At 46.2% G+C, this 27,834-nt stretch overlaps 1 protein-coding gene across 1 annotated transcript in view; it reads right to left on the reverse strand.

Annotated features, from left to right (window-relative positions):
- Positions 1-5,649: 5,649 nt before the first annotated feature.
- The window catches only part of LOC149461955 (uncharacterized), a 98,283-nt gene continuing 76,098 nt past the window's right edge, over positions 5,650-27,834 (reverse strand). The window contains exon 6 of the mRNA XM_089677765.1: positions 5,650-6,846. Within this exon, the coding sequence (XP_089533891.1) occupies positions 5,941-6,846 (906 nt within the window). The 3' untranslated portion in view covers positions 5,650-5,940. The remainder of the gene's footprint in view (positions 6,847-27,834) is intronic.

Consider the following 27,834-nt stretch of genomic DNA (forward strand, 5'->3'; position numbering starts at 1 on the left):
AAATAAGATCAGGTCCTTAATGCTTTTTCAGTAGTGCATATATAGGTGGGAAGCCAGGTAGTCTCAATACATAAATTTCAAAAAGAGTATTGTATATATAGCAGGCACTATATACCTGAATCTATATACCCAATTATCCTCCCACCACACCATCTCTTCCAGCTTCGGCAATGCACCAGCTATGCCAACACCTGCTGCTACGATAAAGTACAGAGATTCCAGCTTTTCTTGACCAGCCGCCTCATCGCCCCCAAACAATATTCTGTCTTGGATATGTACAAACCTCTTAATTTACAATGGATGAAACCATTCAGCTCGTCCTCAGCAATTAATGGGGACAAGGACTTTCCATGTGAATCTCTCATGGATAAACTGCTAAATGGGTAGAACAGAATCACTCATCTGATCACCAATGAAACATGGCACAGATCTCAGTTCAATTAGCATAGACCATTTATTTATGTATCAGAGGTACTGCCAATTTACACAGCACTTTACAAATATATTGTACATTCATGTCAGTCCCTAACCCTCATGGGGTGTACAATCTAAGGTCTCAGCTCACATTCATGCATTTCTAGGGCCAATTATAGACAGGATTCAATTAACCTACCAGCATGTCTTTGGAATGTGGGAGAAAGCTGAAGTACCCGGAGGAAACCCACGCAGGCACAGGGAGAACATGCAAGCTCCAGGGAGGTGGTGCCATGGCTGGGATTTGAACCAATGACCCTAGTGCTGCCAGGCAGAAATGCTAACCATTTGGCCACTGTGTTGCCCCATATATTCCTTTTCTCACCTTCAAATCCAGTCCACAAGCTGCTCTATGCCCTCTATGTGGCACGCCTAGACCAACGCTAGCCCATTGCCTGTGGCTGTCACCCAAAAGCAGCTTTCTGGGATTCAGGTGGTCAATTTAATTGTAAGAACACAGCACCTCTTCCCTAAGGACCCCCTCCTGCTCCCTTTGGGTATGAAAGTCTCATGCTCCAAGCACCAAGGTTTAGGACTGCCACACGTCCTGGCTCATGCTGGATTTTAATCTGTCTGCTAGTGGCATGTGGAGCAATCCTGAAGAAATGGACAACTCCTTTTGCTCCGACCATAACAGATGTCAAAAGAAAACTAAGAACCCTACTTTACAGGGAGAAGTTGGACTCTCAACTCTTCCACCATATCTCAGAACCACGCTTCACCTCCAGGTGGAACGCTTTCATTGACTCCGCCCTCTCCACATCAGAAGCTATACATCTCTCAATGTCTTTTTGCTACAATAAGCAACTTCCATATTTCCATAAACATCTCACCAGCGACTGAATTAGGAAAGTAACCACCTGCAGTCCCACAACTGTTATAGTCATGTTCCATTAACCTGCAAAAAGCTCTCTGCATTCTGTGCTGGTCTGGCCTTATACTTGTATCTTCTAGATCTCTATGCCGTCTCGGAGGGATCACCATTGTATGTCTGTACTAGGACATGATAAAGGTCAGCTGCATAACTACCTCCTGTATAGATGGTGACCACCCTATGATGCTCCATCCAGGTCTCCATCCTCCCTTGCCAGGTTACATTTCCTTCTGTATTTGGATGGGTTGTATTGTGCCTGTCTGCGTGTCTTTCCCTGGTTGTTTTCCCTGGATCTGTTGTTTTTCACATGGTTCTGTTTTGGGGCCACATTTCTTTCCCTGGTTGTTTTCCCTGGATCTGTTGTTTTTCACATGGTTCTGTTTTGGGGCCACATTTCTTTCACTGATTGTTTTCCCTGGATCTGTTGTTTCTCACATGGTTCTGTTTTGGGGCCACATTTCTTTCCTGGTTGCTTTCCCTGGATCTGTTGTTTCTCACATGGTTCTGTTTTGGGGCCACATTTCTTTCCCTGGTTGCTTTCCCTGGATCTGTTGTTTCTCACATGGTTCTGTTTTGGGGCCACATTTCTTTCCCTGGTTGCTTTCCCTGGATCTGTTGTTTCTCACATGGTTCTGTTTTGGGGCCACATTTCTTTCCCTGGTTGCTTTCCCTGGATCTTTTGTTTGTCACATGGTTCTGTTTTGGGGCCACATTTCTTTCCTGGTTGCTTTCCCTGGATCTGTTGTTTCTCACATGGTTCTGTTTTGGGGCCACATTTCTTTCCCTGGTTGCTTTCCCTGGATCTGTTGTTTCTCACATGGTTCTGTTTTGGGGCCACATTTCTTTCCCTGGTTGCTTTCCCTGGATCTGTTGTTTCTCACATGGTTCTGTTTTGGGGCCACATTTCTTTCCTGGTTGCTTTCCCTGGATCTGTTGTTTCTCACATGGTTCTGTTTTGGGGCCACATTTCTTTCCCTGGTTGCTTTCCCTGGATCTGTTGTTTCTCACATGGTTCTGTTTTGGGGCCACATTTCTTTCCCTGGTTGCTTTCCCTGGATCTGTTGTTTCTCACATGGTTCTGTTTTGGGGCCACATTTCTTTTCCTGGTCGCTTTCCCTGGATCTGTTTCTCACATGGTTCTGTTTTGGGGCCGCATTTCTTTCCCTGGATCTGTTGTTTCTCACATGGTTCTGTTTTGGGGCCGCATTTCTTTCCCTGGTCGCTTTCCCTGGATCTGTTGTTTCTCACATGGTTCTGTTTTGGGGAGGTGACCCAATCTTCCAGGACCAGGTAATTTGTTATATTTGCTGTGCTGGCTGAATATTTTTCCAATTATTTAAAATGTAAAATGTAGACTTTAGACCAGAGGTCTCCAAAGTTTCAAACAAAGGGCCAGTTTATTGCCCTTCAATCTTTAGGGGGGCCAGATTGTGGCCAGTGGAAAATGTCCTGAGTGGGAGTAAACAATACCCTCAACTTGGTGGTCAGTGGGAAGAACAGTGCCCCATCATTGGTGTCAGTGGGATAATTAGCTCCCCATTTCTGGTATCAGTGGGAGGAACAGTGCCCCATCTCTGGTGTCAGTGGGATAATAAGTTACCCATTTCTGGTATTAGTTGCAGGAACAGTGCCCCATCACAGGTGTCAGTGGAACAGTGCTGCATCGCTGGTGTCAGTGACCCATCACTTGTGTCAATGGTAGCAACAGTGCTCCGTTGCTGTTCTCAGTGGGAGGAACAGGGCCCCATCGTAGGTGTCAGTGGGAGGAACAGGACCCCATCATTGGTGTCAATGGGATAATTAGTATCCCCATTTCTGGTATCAGTGAGGGAACAGTGCCCCATCACTGGTGTCAGTGGAAGGAACAGTGCCGTAATGCTGGTGTCAGTAGGAGGAACAGTGGCCCATCACTGGTGTCAATGGGAGGAACAGTGCCCTGTCGCTGGTGTCAGTGGGAGGAACAAGGCCCCATCGCAGGTTTCAGTGGGAGGAACAAGGCCCCATCGCAGGTTTCAGTGGGAGGAACACGACCCCATCATTGGTGTCAGTGGGATAAAAAGTTCCCCATTTCTGGTATCAGTGGGAGGAACAGTGCCCCATCACTGGTGTCAGTGGAAGGAACAGTAACCTATTGCTGGTGTCATTGGGAGGAAGAGTGCCCTGATGTTGGTGTCAGTGGGAGAAGCAGTGCCCCATCACAGGTATCAGTGGGAGAACAGTGCCCCATTGCTGGTGTCAATGGGAGTAACAGTGCCCCATTGCAGGTGTCAGAGGAAGGAACAGTGCCCCGTCACTGGTGTCAGTGGAAGGAGCAGTGCCCCATTGCAGGTGTCATTGGGAGGATCAGTGCCCCATTGCAGATGTCAGTGGGAGGAACAGTGCCCTATCGCAGGTGTCAGTGGGAGGAATAGTGCCCCATTGCAGGTGTCAGTGGGAGGAACAGTGCCCCGTTGTTGGAATCAGTGGGAGGAATAGTACCCAATCATTGATGTCAGTGGGAGGAACAGTGTCCCATCATTGTTGTCAGTGGGATAATTAGTTCCTCATTTCTGGTATCAGTGGGAGGAACAGTGCCCCATCACTGGTGTCAGTGGAAGGAACAGTGATCCATCACTGGTGTCAATGGGAGGAACAGTGCCCTGTTGCTGGTGTCAGTGGGAGGAACAGTGCCCTATCACAGGTATCAGTGGAAGGAACAGTGACCCATCGCTGGTTTCAATGGGAAGAACAGTGCCCCATCATTGGTGTCAGTGGGATAATTAGTTCCCCATTTCTGGTATCAGTGGGAGGAACAGTGCCCTGTCGCTGGTGTCATTGGGATGAATAGTGCCCCATCACAGGTATCAGTGGGAGGAATAGTGCCCCATCATTGGTATCAGTGGGAGGAATAGTGATACATCATTGGTGTCAGTGGGAGGAATAGTGATACATCATTGGTGTCAGTGGGAGGAATAGTGCCCCATCATTGGTGTCAGTTGGAGGAATAGTGCCCCATCATTGGTGTCAGTGAGAGGAATAGTGCCACATCATTGGTGTCAGTGGGAGGAATAGTGCCTCATCATTGGTATCAGTGGGAGGAATAGTGCCCCATCATTGGTGTCAGTGGAGGAATAGTGCCCCATCATTGGTGTCAGTGGGAGGAATAGTGCCCCATCATTGGTGTCAGTGGGAGGAATAGTGCCCCATCATTGGTGTCAGTGAGAGGAATAGTGCCCCATCATTGGTATCAGTGAGAGGAATAGTGTCCCATCATTGGTGTCAGTGGGAGGAATAGTGCCCCATCATTGGTATTAGTGGGAGGAATAGTGCCCCATCATTGGTATTAGTGGGAGGAATAGTGTCCCATCATTGGTGTCAGTGGGAGGAATATTGCCCCGTCATTGGAGTCAGCGGGAGGAATAGTGTCCCATCATTGGTGTCAGTGGGAGGAATATTGCCCCGTCATTGGAATCAGCGGGAGGAATAGTGCCCCATCATTGGTGTCAGTGGGAGGAATAGTGCCCCATCATTGGTGTCAGTGGGAGGAATAGTGCCCCATCATTGGTGTCAGTGGGAGGAATAGTGCCCCATCATTGGTGTCAGTGGGAGGAATAGTGTCCCATCATTGGTGTCAGTGAAAGAAATAGCGTCCCATCATTGGTGTCAGTGAAAGAAACAGCATCCCAATCGTTGGTATCAGTGGAAAGAAAAGCGTCCAATCATTGGTGTCAAGGGAAGGAATAGTGTTTCATATCAATGGAAGGAAAAGAGCCCCAAGGGCCAGATAAAAGCAAAGCAAAGGGCCACATCCGGCCCACGGGCCGCATTTTGGAGACCCCTGCTTTAGGAACAAGTGGCGCAAATTGCTATTAAATTATCGCCATCTAAAGGTCGTTCGCTATATTTTGGGTTTTAAATCATTGGTTGGTTTAAGCCTGTTATTTATTTTATGTCCTTCAATGTCTGCTGTGCTTATACATGCATGAGTGTGATCTCAGGGATTTCTATAAAACCACGCCTGACATAGTAAACTAAGGGGTCAAAAACAATGATGGGTGAGAGTGACAAGCATGTGTCCAGCCCTGACAGATCCTAAACACAGTACTTCCTATAATCATCAGCTCCCTCTAGTGGCCATAATGATGTATTACTTCCAAAATACCTCAATCAGGAAAAATAGTTCAATACCACATTATGGCCACTAGATGGAGCCAATGATCATAGGAAATCCCTGTATGAACTAAAATAATCACAATATTGGTCATGGCTGTGTGAGTGCTGGTCATATTCATTGATTTATTTTTCAAAAAATAAACCTCTAAGTCTCTACACCACAAACTTTATTCAACGAAAAGCCAACCCGGTCCCACACTTCATCCATGTCTATGGGGACCTCTGATCTCCTTATCAACTGTTTCTTCCATGATGAAGATCAGCCATGGAGTATATCTGAGGTGTATATCAGGGGGTGCTTCTTCCCCACATGAGAGCTGGGATGTCCAGCAACATTCATCTAAAAGACATTTCCCGCACTCAAGGCACTAATACACCTCCAGGGTTGTGTGGGGCCCCTGATGTACAGGAAGACAGGAAATCAGTGAGGAACATTTCCCTCACTCAGGACAGGAAAGTGGCTTCTCCACCATGTGAGATCTCTGATGTCTGGCAAGATTGGATGTGTCTGAAAAACATTTCCCGCACTCAGGACAGGAATGTGGCTTCTCCCCTGTGTGAGATCTCTGATGTCTGTAAAAATTGGACTTTTGTGAAAAACATTTCCCGCACTCAGAACAAAAAACTGGCTTTTCCCCCGTGTGAGAGCTCTGATGTCTGTAAAGATTGGATGTGTCTGAAAAACATTTCCCACACTCAGAACAGGAATATGGCTTCTCACCCGTATGAGATCTCTGATGTTTGTAAAGACTGGACTTGTCTGAAAAACATTTCCTACACTCAGGACAGGAATATGGCTTCTCCCCCGTGTGAGATCTCTGATGTGTGTAAAGATGGGACTTCCTTGGAAAACATTTCCCGCACTCAAGACAGGAATACGGTTTTTCCCCTGTGTGAGATCTCTGATGTCTATTAAGATGGGACTTCATTGAAAAACATTTCCCGCACTCAGGACAGGAATATGGCTTCTCGCCTGTGTGAAGCCTCTGATGTATTTCAAGATTGGAATTATTTGAAAAGCATTTCTCACACTTAGGACAGGAATACGGCTTCTCTCCTGTGTGAGATCTTTTATGCTCATTAAGGCGGGATTTATGATGGAAACATTTTCCGCACTCAGTACAGGAGAAGCTCTTCCCTGTTGGAAGGCCGGAACAGTCCCGCACAGTCTGAGGTTCCTCAGGATACAAGGAATCCAATGGTCCATCTACACTGGGTGGTGCTGGATGGACATTGGAGGGAGCCGGGTTTTCTCCTGGACTATACTGTGTGATGTCCTCATCTTCTACTTTCCAGTCTGGAGACAAAGTGAGACAATCCTCTGAGGTTTTCCTCATCTCCCGGCCATGGACTAAAATACAAAGACAAAGAGGATTACTAGACAGGAGCTGATTGGTTCCCCCCAAACCAGCTCAGGAAAGTGACCAGGGGATTACAGGCTGATATCACCCAGTCCCCGCCCTACTCTGGACCAATCAGTGAGCAGTATGGGTGGAGGAATGGATTTAGTGTTCATGACCCACCTGTGCTGATCTCTGTAGGAGTGTCCTCCTCTATAAATGTCCCCGTTATTCCATCCTCCTCCATAGACTGCTGATCATCCCTCACATACGCCTCTTCTTCTTCTGCTTTCACCTCGAATTCTATATCGATTGGATCTCCACTCTAAATCAAGGAAATGACAGAAAATATCATCTGTAAAATATAAACTCACATAAAATATCCACACATTGTCTCTATGAGTCCATGTTCTAGATTCTCCATCCCACCAACCTTGTAACAATGACGGATGGTGTGACCTTCCTGTGTGGAATCCCGGGAATACAGAGGACGGGGACATCTCTCTGGTGGGTTCCCATGACTGGATCCATCTGTAGGAAACACACACACTGACTGAATCCATTGTTTCTATGTGTTTATCAGATGATGGGGGATCTAGGTGGATCCTCCGTACTGCTCTCTCCTTTACAATAAAGTCTCCTCTTACCCGGTGATGTGAGGGGCGGCTGATTGTCCATCATGACGTCCTTGTAGAGATCCTTGTGTCCTTCTAAATACTCCCACTCCTCCATGGAGAAATAGACAGTGACACCCTGACACCTTATAGGAACCTGACACACACAATGATACAGTCACCATCCAGACACATCCCTTGTCTGTTACTGGAGAATGTCCCAGAATTCCCGGCACCGCTCACCTCTCCTGTCAGCAGCTCCATCATCTTCTTGGTGACTTCTAGAATCTTCTGCATGTTGTGTCTCTCAGGGTTTAGGGAGTCACATGGAGGCACTGTGATGGTCATATGATCACCTGACTTCAGAAGAGGAAATCTCTGTATTGAGGAACCAATAGGAATATCATGTTAGACTCCCAGAATCCTCCTCACCTCTCCGGTCAGGTCTGTGTTTTATTAATAGAGATGAGAGTGATGTCATGTGACCTCCCAGAATCCTCCTCACCTCTCCAGTCAGGTCTGTGTTTTATTAATAGAGATAAGAGTGACGTCATGTGACCTCCCAGAATCCTCTTCACCTCTCCGGTCAGGTCTGTGTTTTATTAATAGAGATAAGAGTGATGTCATGTGACCTCCCAGAATCCTCCTCACCTCTCCGGTCAGGTCTGTGTTTTATTAACAGAGATAAGAGTGATGTCATGTGACCTCCCAGAATCCTCTTCACCTCTCCAGTCAGGTCTTGCTACTACTGAAGAGGTCACTAAGGTTTTCTCAGAAGCCCGTCTCACCACCTGCCCCCTGGATCCTGTCGCCTCACAACTACTACGGTCACCCCCCTCTTCCATCCTATGCTCCCTCACTCACATCTTCAATCTTTCCCTCTCTACTGGTGCCTTCCCCTCCCCTATAAAGCATGCGCACATCACTTCCATACTTAAAAAGCCCTCCCTGGACCCCTTCAACCTGAACTACTTAAGACCCATCTCCCTGCTGCCATTTACCTCTAAACTCCTAGAACGCTTAGTCTACAATGGCCTGAGCTCCCACCTCACCGACAACGACCTTCTTCACCCTTTACAGTCTGGCTTTCGCTCTCTACACTCCACTGACACCGCCCTCCTAAACCTCACTAATGATCTACTAACTGCTAAAACCAATGGCCTCTACTCCATACTAATCCCAACCAATGGCCTCTACTCCGTACTCATCCCAACCAATGGCCTCTACTCCGTACTCATCCCAACCAATGGCCACTACTCCGTACTAATCCCAACCAATGGCCACTACTCCGTACTCATCCCAACCAATGGTCACCACTCCATACTCATCCCAACCAATGGCCACTACTCTGTACTCATCCCAACCAATGGCCACTACTCCGTACTCATCCCAACCAATGGCCACTACTCCGTACTCTTATTACTTGACCTCTCTGCGGCTTTTGATACTGTTGACCATCCTCTCAAAAAACTCCTCTCTCTTGGCCTCAGAGACTCTGCTCTCTCCTGGTTCTCCTCCTACCTATCGCAGCACTCCTTCAGAGTTACCTATATCTCTGGCTCCTCCTCTTCACTCCCTCTCTCTGTAGAGGTCCCTCAAGGTTCCGTCCTTGGACCCCTTCTCTTCTCCATCTTCACCTCCTTCCTTGGTCACTTGATAAACTCCCATGGCTTTAAGTACCATCTCTATACTGATGTCACACAAATCTATCTTTCTACCCCTCACCTCACCCCCTCAGTCTCCTCCTCACCTCACCCCTTCAGTCTCCTCCTCACCTCACCCCTTCAGTCTCCTCTTCAGCTCACCCCTTCAGTCTCCTCTTCACCTCACCCCTTCAGTCTCCTCTTGCATTACTAACCTACTAATTGACATATTGGCATGGATGTAACTCCACTTCCTCAAACTCAATCTTTCCAAAACTGAGTTCTTAGTATTCCCTCCAGCCCGTGCCCCCTCCCCTGACTTCTCCATCAAGATCAATAACACAACCATCAGTCCCTCCCCTCATGCCAGGGTACTAGGTGTAATCCTAGACTCCCATCTGTCCTTTCAACTCCAAATCCAATCACTGTCCAAATCTTGTAGACTTCACCTCCGCAACATCTCCAAGATACGCCCCTTCCTAACCTCGGAAACCACTAAGCAACTTATTCACTCCCTTGTTATATCTCGCCTTGACTATTGTAACTCCCTCCTCATTGGCCGACCTCATCACAGGCTATCCCCTCTTCAGTCTATCATTAATGCTGCTGCCAGACTCATCCACCTTACTAACCGTTCTGCATCTGCCACCCCTCTCTGCCAATCCCTCCACTGGCCTCCATTCAGTGTCCTCCACCCCTCTCTGCCAATCCCTCCACTGGCCTCCACTCAGTGTCCTCCACCCCTCTCTGCCAATCCCTCCACTGACCTCCACTCAGTGTCCTCCACCCCTCTCTGCCAATCCCTCCACTGGCCTCCATTCACTGTCCTCCACCCCTCTCTGCCAATCCCTCCACTGGCCTCCATTCAGTGTCCTCCACCCCTCTCTGCCAATCCCTCCACTGGCCTCCACTCAGTGTCCTCCACCCCTCTCTGCCAATCCCTCCACTGGTCTCCACTCAGTGTCCTCCACCCCTCTCTGCCAAACCCTCCACTGGTCTCCATTCAGTGTCCTCCACCCCTCTCTGCCAATCCCTCCACTGGCTTCCCATTGCCCAATGGATAAAATTCAAAACATTAACAATAACATATAAAACCATTTATAACTCCGCCCCAAATTACATCACCAATCTTGTCTCCAAATATCACCCAAACTGTACTCTTCGCTCCCCGCACAACCTCCTGCTCTCTAGCTCCCTTGTCTCCTCCTCCCATGCTTGTCTCCAGGACTTCTCTAGAGCTTCTCCCATCCTCTGGAACTCTCTACCCCAATTTATCAGACTTTATCGCCTACTCTGTTCACTTTTAGGTGATCTCTGAAAACCGATCTCTTCAGGGAAGCCTATCCTGCCCTTAGCTAATAATGGAATCTTCTACTCTTCCAACCATTCCATCCCCCACAGTTACTACCTTTTGTACCACTAGCCCCTCCCTCTTAGATTGTAAGCTCCCAGGTGCAGGGCCCTCCTATCCCTCTTGTATTGAACTGTATTGTTGCTGTATTGCCTCCCGTTATATTGTAAAGCGCTGAGCAAACTGTTGGCGCCATATAAATCCTGTATTTTATATAAATCTGTGTTTTATTAATAAAGATAAGAGTGATGCCATGTGACCTCCCAGAATCCTCCTCACCTCTCTGGTCAGGTCTGTGTTTTATTAATAGAGATGAGAGTGATGTCATGTGACCTCCCAGAATCCTCCTCACCTCTCCGGTCAGGTCTGTGTTTTATTAATAGAGATAACAGTGATGTCATGTGACCTCCCAGAATCCTCCTCACCTCTCCGGTCAGGTCTGTGTTTTATTAATAGAGATGAGAGTGATGTCATGTGACCTCCCAGAATCCTCCTCACCTCTCCGGTCAGGTCTGTGTTTTATTAATAGAGATGAGAGTGATGTCATGTGACCTCCCAGAATCCTCCTCACCTCTCCGGTCAGGTCTGTGTTTTATTAATAGAGATGAGAGTGATGTCATGTGACCTCCCAGAATCCTCCTCACCTCTCCGGTCAGCAGGTAGATGATCTCCAGGGTGAGGTTTAGTATCTTCTCAGTCATGTGACTCCGGTCCTCCTCCATCCTCATTGGTGCCATCATGTGATCTATACAGGTCTCCTTGTAGACGGATAACTTTGGGAAATGAAAGTAAGAATGATTTGGATGGTATTGGTCACACAATAATAGGATGTGGATGTGAGGAGGGAATAGGAGGGTTGCTGGACATTGAAGAACTACTCCCCTCATGGGAAGACATTTTGTCTGGACTGCTTAGTAATTTTCTCTGTTGGGTTTGTTTGGTCTCTGAACTGGTTTTGATGAGTATTAGATCTGCAGACAAGGAATGATAAATACGATCCCAGGGGCAGACTGACAACTCATGGGGTCCCCCGGGCAATAGGGGATCATGGGGCCCCTGTGTCCTTGCCCAAACACAAAAAAGCCTATAAAAAAAGTGCCAGGGGCATCTCATAGGGCCCCCTACTGACCCCGGGCCCTTGGGCAGTGCCCGAATTTCCAAATGGTCAGTCTGCTCCTATTCGATCCTTCTTGTGACTTATTTGCTCTGAGGCAGTGCTGTGAGGACAATGTCGAGTCGTCATGATGTCCAGGAAGGGGAACTTACTGACTTTTGGCCAGAGTTGCCAGATAAACAGGTTAATTGGCAGAACTCCGGCTGCAAGGCTCCAATCTGTGGCAGCCTGCTGACTGACAGGAGTGATGTCACTGTCACTCTCTGCAGTAAGAGAAGATATTGGGTTGGATGGCAGGAGGATGGTGCTGGTGGAGTAGAGAGCTGTGGGGGAGGAGTCTGTTCTCTCTACCCAGTGTGTGTAGGAGGAGGACAGCAGGGGGGAGGGGTTTGGTTACCAAGTATACTGTAATATCCAGGACATTGCACAGAGTGGTGGTGGGTTCCTGGGGCTCTGAATTCCAGCACCGGGCACTGCCAGAGCATGTGTCATGGGAAGGTATTGGAGTGTCTCCTGAAGATGTATAGCACTGACCCCTGACTACCTTTCAGTTAATAATGCACCAACAGACCTCCTCTAAGAACAAGTGACCACCAAGGGGTGAAGGATTGTCCTTCTTCATTCCACTTGGTGTCTTGGAATACATTATTTGATCAGTGAGATGGTAAGAAGGTGAAGGTTGTCTTCCTTTCCTGGTAGAAGCTCCGTACGGAGGTCTGGAAAATAAGTGCAGGTAAGACGACAATCAAAGACCAAGAGCCCCCCTCCCTACCTCAGTGTCCCCCTGAGCCTATCAAACTTTTCTTCCCTCAGAGCCCTGCTCCCCACCAACCCTATCCACCCAGATTCCTTCAGCTCCACTACCCCCTCAGGGGCCCCAAAGTTTTTCATCCTCAGTACCCCCTGAGAGACCCCTCAACACCTCTACTTCCCTCAGACCCCTCAGTATTTTCCTCCCTCTGACACCAATGATGGAACATATTCTTCATGGCCGGCTGGGGAATGTTTTCTTCCTCCTGAGCAGCAATGTAAGGGGCTCTATGCTCCATACTCCTGACCCCGGCACTCCATCATTGTGTTGGCTGCATAGTGTAATGATTGCCCATTGGCTGCCTGTGTAGTGTCATCATTGCCCTTTGTAGGCCATGTATGGTCAGGATGGTCCTTGTCTTGTCTATTTATTGTCAGTGCTGTTTGTTTAGAGGACCATATTACTAGAATTTATCTCCACAATGAGGAGAATGTTCCGGCCCCGGAAGTGGGGGAATGTTCTGCCCCTGAAGGGGTTAATCTGGGTTCCCACACTATATATGTGTGTATCATCATCTGCTGGAGATAAAAGATGTCACAGTGACTATGGAGGAAGAGGACAGACATGACAATGGAGGAAGAGGATGGACATGACAATGGAGGAAGAGGACGGACATGACTATGGAGGAAGAGGACGGACATGATGGGGGTTACTGGGTGTAAATAGAAAATAACATCTTATTACCTCCTCTGCTGCCATGTCCATCAACGTCTCCTCTCTGCTTTCTATGGTATGGCACTTCCTTTCTTTATTCCAGATAACTTCCTGTCTGTGCCTGACATCACTTCCTGTCTGTGCCTGACACCACTTCCTGTCTGTGCCTGACATCACTTCCTGTCTGTACCTGACATCACTTCCTGTCTGTGTTCTATAATAACTTTTCTCCTTCGATGTTTGTTGATGAGGTTGAACTTATAGGCAGCACTGATGAAGCGGCACTGATGATGCTGCACTGATATGCAACAAGTTGGGCACTGATAGGTGGCACTGATGGGCACTGATAGGTGGCATTGATGGGTGGCACTGACTGGCGGCACTGCTGGGTGGCACTGATGGGCACTGATAGGCACAGGTGGGTGGCACTGATGGGCACAGGTGGGCGGCACTGCTGGGCACTGACAATCAGGTCACTGATCATCAGTGCCCTGATGATCGGTGCTGATCCCTTCTCTGACAATTTCCGGTTATCGGCAGTACTTTCTTCACACTGTGACAGCATGAGGAAAGTGCAGCCAATAATCAGCAGCTGCATTTCCCGGTGATGTGCTGTTCCATTGGACACAGCTGATCAGAAGGGTAAAAGGCAGCTGTGATTGGCCTTTTACCACATCACATGATCAGCTGTGTCCGTAGGACACAGCAATCATGGAGATTGCAGAGTGTGCGCCTCCGGGGGCACGTGGGAGGACGTCATATGACGCCCTCCCAGAACTGGCTGGCCGCAGTGAAGTCGTCATTCGGCTATCTGCGGTCGGCAAGTGGTTAAGGGTCTTTTTTGGTACTGTAAGTGGAAATTTATGGAAGAGGGCCATTTCCGGGGCCCTACCAACATTAACCCCCATCACCCTATAGATAAGGTTAAACATGCAGATCCAAAATCTAGTAACTATCAGACATTGCCACCAAACGTGGAACATAGAACCCATCTGGCTGCAACACTGAAAGCACATTGGTGAGGCAGAAGGATGCCTCCTCGCCGTCCGAGTTGGGACCCGGTACCATCACAATAGTTTTATAGTTTGCTTCAATTCAGGTAGTAATGATGGAAACTTTAGATAATTCCAGGGCTATGTCTTGCCAATCAGATAGATCATAATTAACATTCAGGTCCCATTCCCATTGATCCATATAGGGGAGTTACAGTTTGGATCAGCAAGAAGGGCGTACACCACAGAAATACGGCCTCTAGAGAGATTTGTATGCTGACAGGAAAGTTCAAAACTGGTAAGAATGGGCGCTCCATCTAGTAAAACAATTTTTGAGCGGATAAAAGAGGCGACTTTATTATATCTGAACATTTACATGGGGGGCATCTGTAGTTTCTCTGTAAAGTACTGAAGAGGATAAAAACCTTACACCCTGGAGGTAATGTATCCGCAGCAACCCTTTGTTGATCCACCATTGGAATTGGGCCGGGACCAGACCCGGTACAGATTCAGGGTTACAAAAAACTGGGGCTAAGGGAGCGTGTGGGGAGGCTAATGGTTTGCGATGGCGTACCTATCCCAAACTGTCAATGAGAAAGACAGAGTAGGACATAAGATAGGAGGGCGAGATCTATTAGGGAGCCAAGGCAAGGAACCGACCGCTAAAGGATGGCAGGATAGAGCTTCAATAGAAACCCAGAGGGGAGTAGATCCCTTAGCTGTAGTATAGGCCAATTGCACAATTTGAGCAGCTTGCAAGTAAGCATAGAGATAATATTCACATTCCTTCTGTACTGAAATGTATTGTAATTGTACTGTCTCCCTTATATTGTAAAGCGTTGCTCAAACTGTTGGCACCGTATAAATCCTGTATAATAATAATGAAGACCAACCCCACCCTGCGACTTTAAAGTGTATAATATCTTCTGGTTCATCTGATGCCTTCTATTGTTCCACACAAAACAAAGCACCTCTGCCTGTAGGAGCCGCAGCTCGCGTCTCAGAGTTGGTATCAGTAAGGTCCGAAAGATGTATAATAGTCGAGGTAAAAAGGTCATTTTAATAGAGTTGATCCTTCCAAACCAAAATACAGAGTAAGCAGCCCAACGATGAAGATCTTCCCGAAGTCGTTTGAAAAGAGGGGGATAGTTTACTTGGTAAAATAGGGTCTCAATAAGTAGTGAGAAGAAAGAGAAGTGCGCCAGACTAAGTGCAGTATGAATATAAAAGTTTATTGCACACAAAATTATAAAAACTCACAAGACGTGGGTAGATATCAGGCATCAATATATAAGGAGGAGGATGTCATCTGTGCTGCACCTCACAAATGGATGGCTGTAATGCCAAGGTGTTGCATGGCTGGCGCTCTAGGCGGGTCCCACAGGAGGAAGCGAGGATGGCAGGCGCAGTAACCGGGAGTTGCGGCGCAGATAAGAACCGGGATCCAGGGCAGGCACTGCTGATCTCTCACATCAGCGTGGGTACAGGAGCCAGCTTGAGGCACATCCAAGATGGCCACCGGGCAGGAAATGACATCAGGACGTTGCTGGGAATCCTCCAAGGGGGCGGTGGAGCGTTTCTAGGCAACCTACCTTTTCATCAGACCTCTGGCTCCTGTACCCACGCTGATGTGAGAGATCAGCAGTGCCTGCCCTGGATCCCGGTTCTTATCTGCGCCGCGACTCCCGGTTACTGCGCCTGCCATCCTCGCTTCCTCCTGTGGGACCCGCCTACAGCGCCAGCCGTGCAACACCTTGGCATTACAGCCATCCATTTGTGAGGTGCAGCACAGATGACATCCTCCTCCTTATATATTGATGCCTGATATCTACCCACTTCTTGTGAGTTTTTATAATCTTGTGTGCAATAAACTTTTATATTTCTACTGCACTTAGTCTGGCGCACTTCTCTTTCTTCTCCATTTACCACAGAGTCCGGTTTACTCTAGAAAGTGCAAGCCTCACGACGGTGTCTACACTGCAGCTTTGTATATATATGTATACATATATATATACCATCTATCTCAATCCAGTACTGTTTGCATCACAAGTCTTTTTTCCCCTCCTTTCCCTACCCCCCACCCCTCCCCCCTTCCCTTTCCTCACCACTAAAGCTGCATCGTTTACTTGTTGTCCTTTTATTATTAGCATATATGATTATATATCTTAATTTCTGTTTACTGGATTATTGTGTTTAAGATTTACTGAGTGAACGTTATATCCACTACAAATTCTCTTGCACCAATTGCATTTTTATTTTTGTCTCAATAAGTAGTTGCTAGCCCATTGAAAGTCATATAGAGTTTGAAGCCGTTGCTCCATTGAAGAAGGTAACAAAGTATTAAGTGTTATCGTTTTATGAGAATTTAGAGTCAGCCCAGAAAATTCAGAGAAGTGACACAAGAGAGACAATAGATTAGGTAGAGTACTAGAGGGGATGTAACATACATGAGAACATCATCAGCTAATAAAGAGCATTTATGTTCCTGATGACCACAGAGGACCCCATGGATTCTGGCATGAGAGCGGATCGCCATAGCTAAGGGTTCTATTGCCAAAGCAAAAAGCAGTGGGGAGAGTGGGAAACCCTGTCTAGTGTTACGTCGAATTTGGAACACGGGGATCTGTAACCTCTAATGGACACTTGACCTGAGGGGGTGTTATATAATGACTTCAAAAGCACAAGAAACGCAGCACAAAATCCAAAAGCTCCCAAAACAGTAAACAAATATTCTCAAGTTAAGCTATCAAAAGCTTTATGGAGGTCCAAAGAAAGAATCAGCAATTCCCAAGAAAGAGGGGCATCCAAATTAGAGCGAACAGCAGAAATCAAAGCTACGGACCTTCAAATCTGATCTAACGTTTGGCAATCAGACCTGATTGGTCTTTGTGAACATACTTCGCCAAAAAGGAATTAAGATGCAGGGCCAAAAGTTTTGTCAATATTTTCAGGTCGCAATTTATTAGCAAATAGGCCGATAATTAAGGATATCAGTCGCATCTTTATTAGGTTTAGGAATAACACTAATATATGCATTATTTTCATCTAAAGGAATCACCCGTCTTCTCTCAAGGAACTGAAGTAAAGAGCCATATGGGGGAGAAGATGGTCAGAGAAGGTTTTATAGTAAACATCTGGTAAACCGTCCGGGCCCGGGGACTTATGTGATGTTAGCATTTTAAGAACTTTACCAAGTTCCTCACTAGTTATAGGCCATTCCATAAGTTCCCTGTGGGTGTCGGCAAGGGAAGGGAGCTGCAAGGGTCCTAAAAAATCTTGAAGCATGGAAGGCTCAACAAACTGGGGTGGACTATATAAGGTAGAATAAAACGTATTAAATTCCTGAAGGATTTCTAAGGATCCTGTGAGATGTGACCTCCAGGAAGGCTAAGCTTAGGAAGCGCTGAGTAAGTATGTTTAGGGGAGAGTTTAGAATCCGGTTTGTCTCGCCATGTGAAGAAGTTATGATTCCTCCATCGTAGCTGGTTTTCCAGTTTTGTGGTGAGACAAAGATTAAGCTCCAAACGAGCCTGTTCTACCTTAAGTAACAAGTCCGGAGTTGGAGAAATTTTATGTTGGGCCAGTAAAGCCTCGTATTCCTTAGTTTTGGCAGAAATCAACTCTTCATGAGATCACTTTAGTCTAGAGACTTGTTGGATAAAAAAACCTCTGATAGAAGCTTTCTGAGCTGCCCAGTTAATAGCCGGGGTCGTGTCTTCTGATTTACTAATGGGAAAGTAAGATTTCAAATGCTCCACCACTTCAAGGTGAGTTGACTCATTGCTAAGAAGGGACTCATTCAATTGCCAGTGCGACTTGGCCAGATTGGCAGTTAAATTGGAGATTGTTAGCATCATCGGGTCATGATCTGACCAGGGTGTCCATACAATTTTAGCCGAACACAACTTAGGCAGCAACTCCATAGGGAGAAAGATGTGGTGTATACGTGAATACCGGTTGTGAGCTCTAGAGAAATGAGAGTAGTCTCTAGAAGTAGGATTGGCCTCTCTCCATGCATCCACCAAATTATAGCGATATAAAAGTTGAGCAAATTTGCGACTTTGTTTCGGGGGGATGCAAGTTTGGTCGCACGTGATTTATCAAGCATTTGATCTAAAGCCAAATTCAAATCCCCCACTAAAATGACATCGCCTTCCAGTTCCGGAGCTAAAGATTGAAACAGGGATCGAAAAAAGGCTAATTGATTCACATTAGGGGTGTAGTAAATCAGGAAAGTCACTAAGTTTCCCCCCAAGTGGCCTTTAACCAATAGATATCGCCCTTCCTTGTCCCGTATCACTTTAGATTCAGTAAAGGATAACCGCTGGGCCAAACAGAGCGCTACCCCTCGTTTTTTCCCAGATGCATTAGCAAAAAAGCACACAGGGAAATCTCTATGAATATAACGTGGTGTGAAAGAGGAGACAAAATGGGGTTCCTGCAGAGCACCTACTGTATATCAGCTCCCAGGGACTTATAACGAGAAAAAACCATGAGACGCTTAGAGGGGAATCCCGAACCTGCACATTATGGGAGAGTAAGGGAACAACAACACTATTAGGTCTTAAGGTGGACATAGAAAAATGCAAGACAGCGATGGGGAGACCCACACATGCCCCCGTAGGGGAGATCGAGAATCCAGGACCAAATAAAAATTCCCGAGATGACCCTCAATAAAAAACAATAAAAAAATAAGGAAGAAATAGGGGAGAGACAAAAGACACCCAGAAAATGGCTATCGTCAGTTCAAGTGGTAAAACAACAATATGCAGCATAAAACTGTAAAACACCAAATAACCCAGACACAAGGTCAAGGAATGGAAGAGTCTCCACCAAAGCATAGCAGTGGGGAGAGTCTTCCAATTAGGAAGAGCACATAGACGCTTCCCGGCACCATGGGGTCTGTAAAAGACATGTATAAGAAAGGTTCCTAACCCCAGAGAAATAGAATACCTGACATATATCCAATCTAGCCAGTAAACAGGTAAAAACAATAAAATAAAAACACATAATATTCCTTTACCAGTGAAGAAAGACAACTCACTTTTCTTAGGGGGATTCACCACATTTTTAGCTATGCGGTCACACAACCTTGGGGCTCTCTATATACAAACTTTGGTTGGGTTGGTAAATATTTTGATAAATATAGTTAAAAATGTGGTGAATCCTCCTAAGAAAAGTGAGTTTTCTTTCTTCACGGGTAAAGGATTTTTCCCATGCAAAAAATGCTATGGATGTACAAGAACTAAAGGGATTAAACAGAAAATAATTAATTTTAAAGCAACAAGTACAAATAAAGATGATTTAATTAGAGATTGTATTACATACAAGACAGAAGGGGGAGTTTATGTGCTGGAATATGGCTGTGGATACAATACGTTGGACGCACAATAGACCTTTATGGGAGAGGATTAGGGAACATGTTCAGAATATCGCTAAAGGATTCAAAAACCATAATGTATCAAGACATTTTACTACTGTGCATAATAAAGATCCTTCCAGTTTATTATTTTGGGCTACCATCCCCACTGGAGGGGTAGTAATAAGGTTCGGGTTCTAAGTCAGTGAGAATCTTTTTGCCAGTCACTTCAAGAAGAAGATCGACATAATTTGTGATGAGATCTCCAGTGTCAAGCTTCCTCCTCTAACCAACATACCAGGCCCAATACCAAACTCTACACTCTCCTCCTTTGACACTGTTACCACTGAGGAAGTTACCGAACTCCTTTCCAAGGCCCATTTCACCACCTGTCCCCTGGATCCTGTCCCTCACGATTGTTGCAGCCTCCTTCCTGCTCTATCCTAAGCTCTCTAACCCACATCTTCAACCTCTCACTCTCCATGGGCACCTCTCCCTCGACACTCAAACATGCACTGGTTACCCCCATCCTCAAAAAACCCTCGCTGGACCCCACCTGTTTGTATAACTTAAGACCCATCTCCCTGCTCCCATTTGCCTCCAAGATTCCCGAGCGCCTTGTTCACAGCTATATGAACTGCTACCTCACCGACAACAACCTTCTTGATCCCCGACAGTCTGGCTTCTGCCCACAATATTCCACAGAAACTGCCCAACTAAAACTCACTAATGACCTACTAACTGCTAAAACCAACGGCCATTACTCCATACTCATCCCAACCAATGGCCATTACTCCATACTCACCCCAACCAATGGCCATTACTCCATACTCATCCCAACCAAGGGCCACTACTCCATACTCATTCCAACCAATGGCCACTACTCTGTACTCATCCTAACCAATGGCCATTACTCCATACTCATCCTAACCAATGGCCACTACTCCATACTCATCCCAACCAATGGCCATTACTCCATACTCATCCCAACCAATGTCCACTACTCTGTACTCATCCCAACCAATGGCCACTACTCTGTACTCATCTCAACCAATGGCCACTACTCCATACTCATCCCAACCAACGGCCATTACTCCATACTCATCCTAACCGATGGCCATTACTCCATACTCATCCCAACCAATGGCCATTACTCCATACTCATCCCAACCAATGGCCATTACTCCATACTCATCCCAACCAATGGCCATTACTCCATACTCATCCCAACCAATGGCCATTACGCCATACTCATCCTAACCAATGGCCATTACTCTATACTCATACTCCTTGACCTTTCCGCTGCCTTTGACACAGTTGACCACCCGTTCCTCCTCAGTAAACTCCACTCCATTGGTCTCCATGACTCTGCTCTCTCCTGCTTCTCCTCTTACCTTTCTCAGTGCACTTTCAGCGTCACATACAACTCCTCCTCCTCTCCGCTTCCTCTTTCTGTTGGGGTATCCCAAGGCTCTGCTCTTGGGCCCCTCCTTTTCTCTCTCTATACCTCCTCCCTGGGCCATCTGATAACCTCCCATGGCTTCCAATACCACCTCTATGCTGATGACACCCAGATCTATGTCTCCACTCCCCAGCTTACCCCCTCAATCTCCTCACGTATCACAAATCTACTGAGCGACATATCAGCATGGATGTCACACCACTACCGTAAACTAAATCTTTCAAAAATTGAGCTGTAGTATTTCCTCCTCCCCGATCCCCCACTCATGACTTTACCATTAAGATCAACAGCACAACCATTGGTCCTTCCCCTCATGACAGAGTGCTAGGTGTAATCCTAGACTCTGACCTCTCCTTTGGGCCCCACATCCACTCACTGGCAAAATCCTGCCACCTCAACCTCCAGAACATTTCCAAAATCCGCCCCTTCCTGACCAATGACACCACAAAACAACTTATCCACGCCTTGGTTATATCCCGCCTCCTCACTGGTCTACCGTAACACAGGCTATCCCCCTTCAGTCTATTATAAATGCTGCTGCTAGACTCATACACCTTACCAACCGATCAGCGACTGCTGCTAGACTCATACACCTTACCAACCGATCAGCAACTGCTGCTAGACTCATACACCTTACCAACCGATCAGCGACTGCTGCAAGACTCATATACCTTACCAACCGATCAACGACTGCTGATAGACTCATACACCTTACCAACCTATCAGGGACTGCTGCTAGACTCATACACCTTACCAACCAATCAGAGACTGCCGCTAGACTCATATACCTTACCAACCGATCAGAGACTGCTGCTAGACACATACACCTTACCAACCGATCAGCGACTGCTGCTAGACTCATACACCTTACCAACCGATCAGCGACTGTTGCTAGACTCATACACCTTACCAACCGATCAGCGACTGCCACTAGACTCATACGCCTTACCAACCGATCAGTGACTGCCACTAGACTCATACACCTTACCGACCGATCAGCGACTGCTGCTAGACTCATACACCTTACCAACCGATCAGAGACTGCCGCTAGACTCATACACCTTACCAACCGATCAGAGACTGCCGCTAAACTCATACACCTTACCGACCGATCAGCGACTGCTGCTAGACTCATACACCTTACCAACCGATCAGTGACTGCTGCTAAACTTATCCACCTTACCAATTGATCAGCCACTGCCGCTAGACTCATACACCTTACCAACCGATCAGCGACTGCTGCTAAACTTATCCACCTTACCAATTGATCAGCCACTGCCACTAGACTCATACACCTTACCGACCGATCAGCGACTGCTGCTAGACTCATACACCTTACCAACCGATCGGCGACTGCTGCTAGATTCATACACCTTACCGACTGATCAGTGACTGCCGCTAGACTCATACACCTTACCAACCGATCAGCGACTGCCGCTAAACTCATACAACTTACCAACCGATCAGCGACTGCTGCTAGATTCATCCACCTTACCAACCAATCAGCAACTGCTACCAGACTCATACACCTTACCGACCGATCAGCGACTGCTGCTAGACTCATACACCTTACCAACCGATCAGCGACTGCTGCCCCTCTCTGCCGATCCCTCCACTGGCTTTCACTAACCCAACATAAAAAATTCAAAATACTAACCACAGCTTATAAAGCCATCCACAACACTGCCCCTAGCTACATCACCAACCTCATCCACAGATACTGCCCAAATCGCCCACTCTGCTCCTCCCATGATATCCTCCTCTTTAGCTCCCTCATCACCTCCTCCCACACTCGCCTCCAGGACTTCTCCAGAGCCTCTCCCATCCTCTGGAACTCCCTACCACAGCATTTCCGGTCAGCCCCCACCCTGTCTGCCTTTAAGCGATCTTTGAAAACTCACTTCTTCAGGGAAGCCTACCCCACCTCCACCTAAGAACTGTACTGAATCACCTCCACCAGATCATTCCCCGCAGCTATCACCTTTTGTATCCCCTCCCCTTCCTTCAGATTGTAAGCTCCAGGAGCCGGGCCCTCCTATTCCTTCTGTACTGAAATGTATTGTAATTGTACCGCCCCCCTTATATTGTACAGCGCTGCGCAAACTGTTTGCGCCATATAAATCCTGTATAATAATAATAATATTGTTGGATATACGAAATGCAGACTTTTTATCCATCAGGACATAATGTAGAATTTGCCTAAATAGTTTTATAAATAATTATTAATGTGGGATTTATCTGTTTTATAGGCCATATAATAATTATTTTAATATTTTTATTTTTCATTTTTAATAATATGATTAGTGTTAAGTATGATTTATAATGAATTTTTACTTGGGTGATGTTATTCTTTTTGACCACAAAATGGGGCTGTACAAAATCACAGGATTTTTTAAAACTTTTTTCCAATCTTTTTAAAGTTTTTATTTGAATAATATTGTTGTATAATAAATGTAGGTCGGATTATTGGTGTATCATGATAAAAGGTTTTGTTCCATGTGAAATGTGACATCCAGCGATGTTGCAGGTTCTTCAGAACAAAGCAGGAACAGTAGTCATGGTTACCAAGATGGTTTACCTGACAAAGCCACGTGGTTGGTGGCGTAACGCGTGGGGGAGGGAACCTAGTGACGTCATTGCGGGAGTTTTGAAATGCAAATCACTATGTTACTGCTTCTATCATGTGAGAAGAATTCCGTTTTACCCTGTTATGGAAAGTGGTGCCTGTCATCTGCTGACATCTAGAGCATCGGAATGACCAGGCTTGGTTGACCTGTATTCATTCATAGGTCCATGGTAGGAGGAGAGCGGCCATCCATACATTTTTTAGGTGGAGGAACATTGAGTTAAGGTGGAGCACCGTGTTTATCAAATAGACTTTATTTATTCGGAGCACATCGTAGTGATTCTTCACCATTTAAGCACCTTATTAGATGTTCACCATTCAAGCACTTTATATGTATATTTATATGTCATATTTTGATTGAACTATCACATTGGAACCTGTTTATGGACTATTGTATCTATATGAGTTAGCACAACACTATTTATGTATGTTTTAGGTCCCTCAAGAGTGCAGTCAGCCACTCCTCAGATCCACCCACTGCCTCCAAGACCCTCTTCCAAAAGCCTTAGAGCAGGGGGAAATTCCAGAGGGGCTGGCTTGCAGAGTCTTTCAGCCCTGACCACATTGTGACCCCTCTGGCTATCACACCTGAGCTGCTAAGCAGCTTCTGACCAACCATTAGGGTGTAGATCCCCCTGGCTGAACTAGGAGGGCGCTACAATGTATAATCTACCTCAAAAGTCCAATTTTACTAGACATACAAAAAATATATGTGAGCTAGAAGGAATCACTCTCCTGTGGGGACACTCCAAACATTAGAGCTCCCCCTAGCTGCAGCCTGGTAATGACATTACTAGGAGGTCTGTTCATTTATCTGCTCCATACTTCCCGTCTTTATATAATTTAACATAACATAACATAATACAATATAATAGAATATATTATATCTCCTGACATTTAGGGGTCTATTCATAAAAACCTTTGTCTAGCAGTGCGCTCAGTGACAAAGCATGTACATTCCTTCTGTGTGAATGGGAAACCATTTAAAATGAATTTTGACTTAAAATGGAAAATGTTGCCTTTTGTTAGAATTTCTATGAGGAAGATCATATTTTCATCGTTTCCCCGGGTTGAACCATGGGAGTTATTATACCAAATAATAGACAAGGGTCATTTTCAGGTCTCAAGTCCCACAAGGGACAAACTTCTCCCCAACTGAAGTATTTTGTTCTGTGTATAGAGAAGGAATGGAAGCCGGGACCCCTCAGTGCAGGAACAAGGGGGAGGTGATTACAAATACCAAATAATCCCGTGGTGGTCCCCACATCCTCTAGTCTAGCTGAGATGTCATTGTTCTGCCAACGAGAAGGATGAACAAGATGAAGAGACGCGGTATATGGAAGTATTCTCTACGTTTCTGCAGACACAGGGGACATTATTCCAAGCTGAGGGATTCTGGGAGAGCTTGGGAATAAATGTCACAATGGAAGAGTTTCTGTACTCCAATGTAATGAGGACAAGAGAAGTCCCACATCATGGATTATACACTGTGTCACGGATAAAATGCACGCCCATGACGACTAGCTAACCAAGGCGTGGTCCGCCCGTGACTTGGGGTAAAGAGGGAATGAGGGGGACTTTCAGCATATAAGACTGGTCAGGATACCCTTTCACAGCCCGCACTACCTCTGGCCACCACTAGAGGGAGACTCCACTCCAGCTGGCTGACCACACACAGGCAGATATGAATCTTATATACAATCTGGTGCACGCTAAGGATTGAGGAGCAGTCTAGCAATTGGCACACCCTTCTAGGATTCCTTCAGCTATCCTACAAGCTAGAACCCTGGTGTTAATCACTCTTCCACTGTTCACAGACACCCATACACAACACACGGTAGCTTGCCACCACCCAACAGTTTGTCCACAGACTGGTCTACTGGGCCACGACACACACACAGATCTCCGTCTAGCAGATCTGCTATGTTACAATCTGCAGGCAATCTGCCAACACACAGTACAATTGCATACAGATTGGCAATGAACTTAGACCGAGCACATAGACTCTACAATACAACAATCTCTCCGGAGATATGAGCCCGAGCTTAGTACACAGAAGTCACTTATTCATTTTATGATTTAATATCCCAAAAGTGGGCAATGTATTAAATATGTACAAAGAAAAAAAATTGCAGAAAATACAAAAAGACACACAATTGGCTTTTCACAATAAAATAAAAGGGAATAAAAACAGAAATAAAACTTTTACCAAGACTTATCCTGTGACTGGAGCAAGTCAGAGAAAGTCAGTGATTCACCAGTCACATGGAACCGGCTCCGTACGAATCACCCCGTCCATATCTCAGGGTACTCAATTTATTGAAATATGGATGTGGGCTGCACATTAGCCCTTGGCCAATCAACCCTGGGGGGTGTTCCTGTAGCAGCCCATTGGATGTTCTGGGTTCTGAAGTGCCCAGAGCTGAATGAGCCAGGAATGGTTTGGATCACTTGGTCAGGAATAGAATTTCCGACACCAGCGTGTTAGTCCGAACACAACAATACCAATCGCTGTTCAGCTGTTGCAATCAGGCACCATAGAACCGTTTCCTGTGTTTCTCTGGGATTCCACAGGGGCTACAAATACAGTTTTACATGCAGATGTAGCCTACAGTGTGTCCAATCAGAAGGAAGTATTTTCATCTCTCTGCAACAAATATTTTAGCTTTTATGAGAGATGAAATACATTCCTTTGATTTGTGGATATAAATCAAAGCTGACAGACACTTTGGAGCCTTCTCACGGTCTCCTGCTGACTCTTGCAGCCGAAATGACTAGGATTCTTCTTCTAGGTTCAAGAAGGTGGCAAACTCTGGCTACATAGGTGACAACATTGTATTGGCATCCAGGTGAAACCTCTAGCCTAGAAGCTGCTCTGTCCTTTCAGATGCTAATTGGTGAACATATGTCTCTGACCGAATACTGAACACTTATCTGTAATAACATGGAATAAAACTAGATTCACAATTACATATTTCTACTGATCACCTCACATCTCAGCTACCCAACCCTTACATTTATGATACACACTGCTCCAAAAAATGACAGGAATACTTTGAAAACCCATCAGATCTCAATGAGGAAAAATCTCCTGCTGGATCTCTATACTGACATGGGCTGGGTAATGTGTTAGGAATGTAAGGATGCCCCATTGTTTGATGGAAATTAAAATGATCGACCTACAGAAACTGAATTCAAAGGCACCCCAAAAATCAAGAAAAAATTATGCAGCAGGAGAGTCCATTTTACCGAAATTTAATTGCAGCAACTCAGAATGGTCCTCGGTAGATTGTATGGCCCCCACATGCTTGCATGCATGCCTGACAATGTTGGGGCATGCTCCTGAGACCACGGATGGTGTCCTGGGGGATTTCATCACTGTGCTCCTGGACAGTCTAAAGTGCAACCGGGCAGCTTGGATGAATCTAAACATGACATCCCAGAGGTGCTCTATTGGATTTAGGTCAGGCCAGCATGGGGGCCATTCAGTGGTATTAATTCCTTCATCCTTCAGAAACTGCCTGCACACTTTTGCCACATGAGGCCGGGTATTGTCGTGCACCAGGAGGAACCAAGGACCCAATGCACCAGGAGGAATTCGGGCCCTAAGGCCGCCTTCATGAAGTTCCTCCATGCACAAAGGAGCAGATACAGTTCTGCTGGTGGGTTAAGGAACTTCTACAACCCTTTCCAGCTCTCCTAGAGTAACTGCCTGTCTCCTGGAATCACCTCTATGCTCTTGTCTCCTGGAATCACCTCCATGCTCTTGTCTCCTGGAATCTCCTTCATGCTCTTGTCTCCTGGAATCTCCTCCATGCTCTTGTCTCCTGGAATCTCCTTCATGCTCTTGTCTCCTGGAATCTCCTCCATGCTCTTGAGACTGTGCTGGGAGACACAGCAAACCTTCTGGCAATGGCAAGTATTGATGTGCCATCCTGGAGGAGTTGGACTACCTGTGCAACCTCTGTAGGGTCCAGGTATGACCTCATGCTACCAGTAGTGATACTGACCCTAGCCAAAAGAAAAACTAGTGAAGAATAGTCAGTAAAGATGAGTAGGGAAAAAAATGTCAGTGGCCTCCACCTGTAAATTCCTGTTTTGAGGGTTGTCTCATTATTGCCCATCTAGTGCACCTGTTGTTAATTTCATTAACACCAAAGCAGCTGAAACTGATGAACAGCCCCCTCTGCTACTTACCTGACCACATCAATATCTCAGGAGTCTCATTGACTTGATGCTAGACTCTGATTAATAAGTCTTTCTTTCATTTTTGAGCCGTGTATTATGAATGCTAACTCTACAAAGCTGCAGATCTGTGAGAGTTCTTTTCTGGATTCTTCTGTTTATAGATTACTGAGCCCTTTACAG

Source organism: Staurois parvus, unplaced genomic scaffold (genome assembly GCF_062004578.1).
Source record: "Staurois parvus isolate SC_StPar_1 unplaced genomic scaffold, SC_StPar_1.0 ptg000191l, whole genome shotgun sequence".
NCBI lineage: Eukaryota > Metazoa > Chordata > Amphibia > Anura > Ranidae > Staurois > Staurois parvus.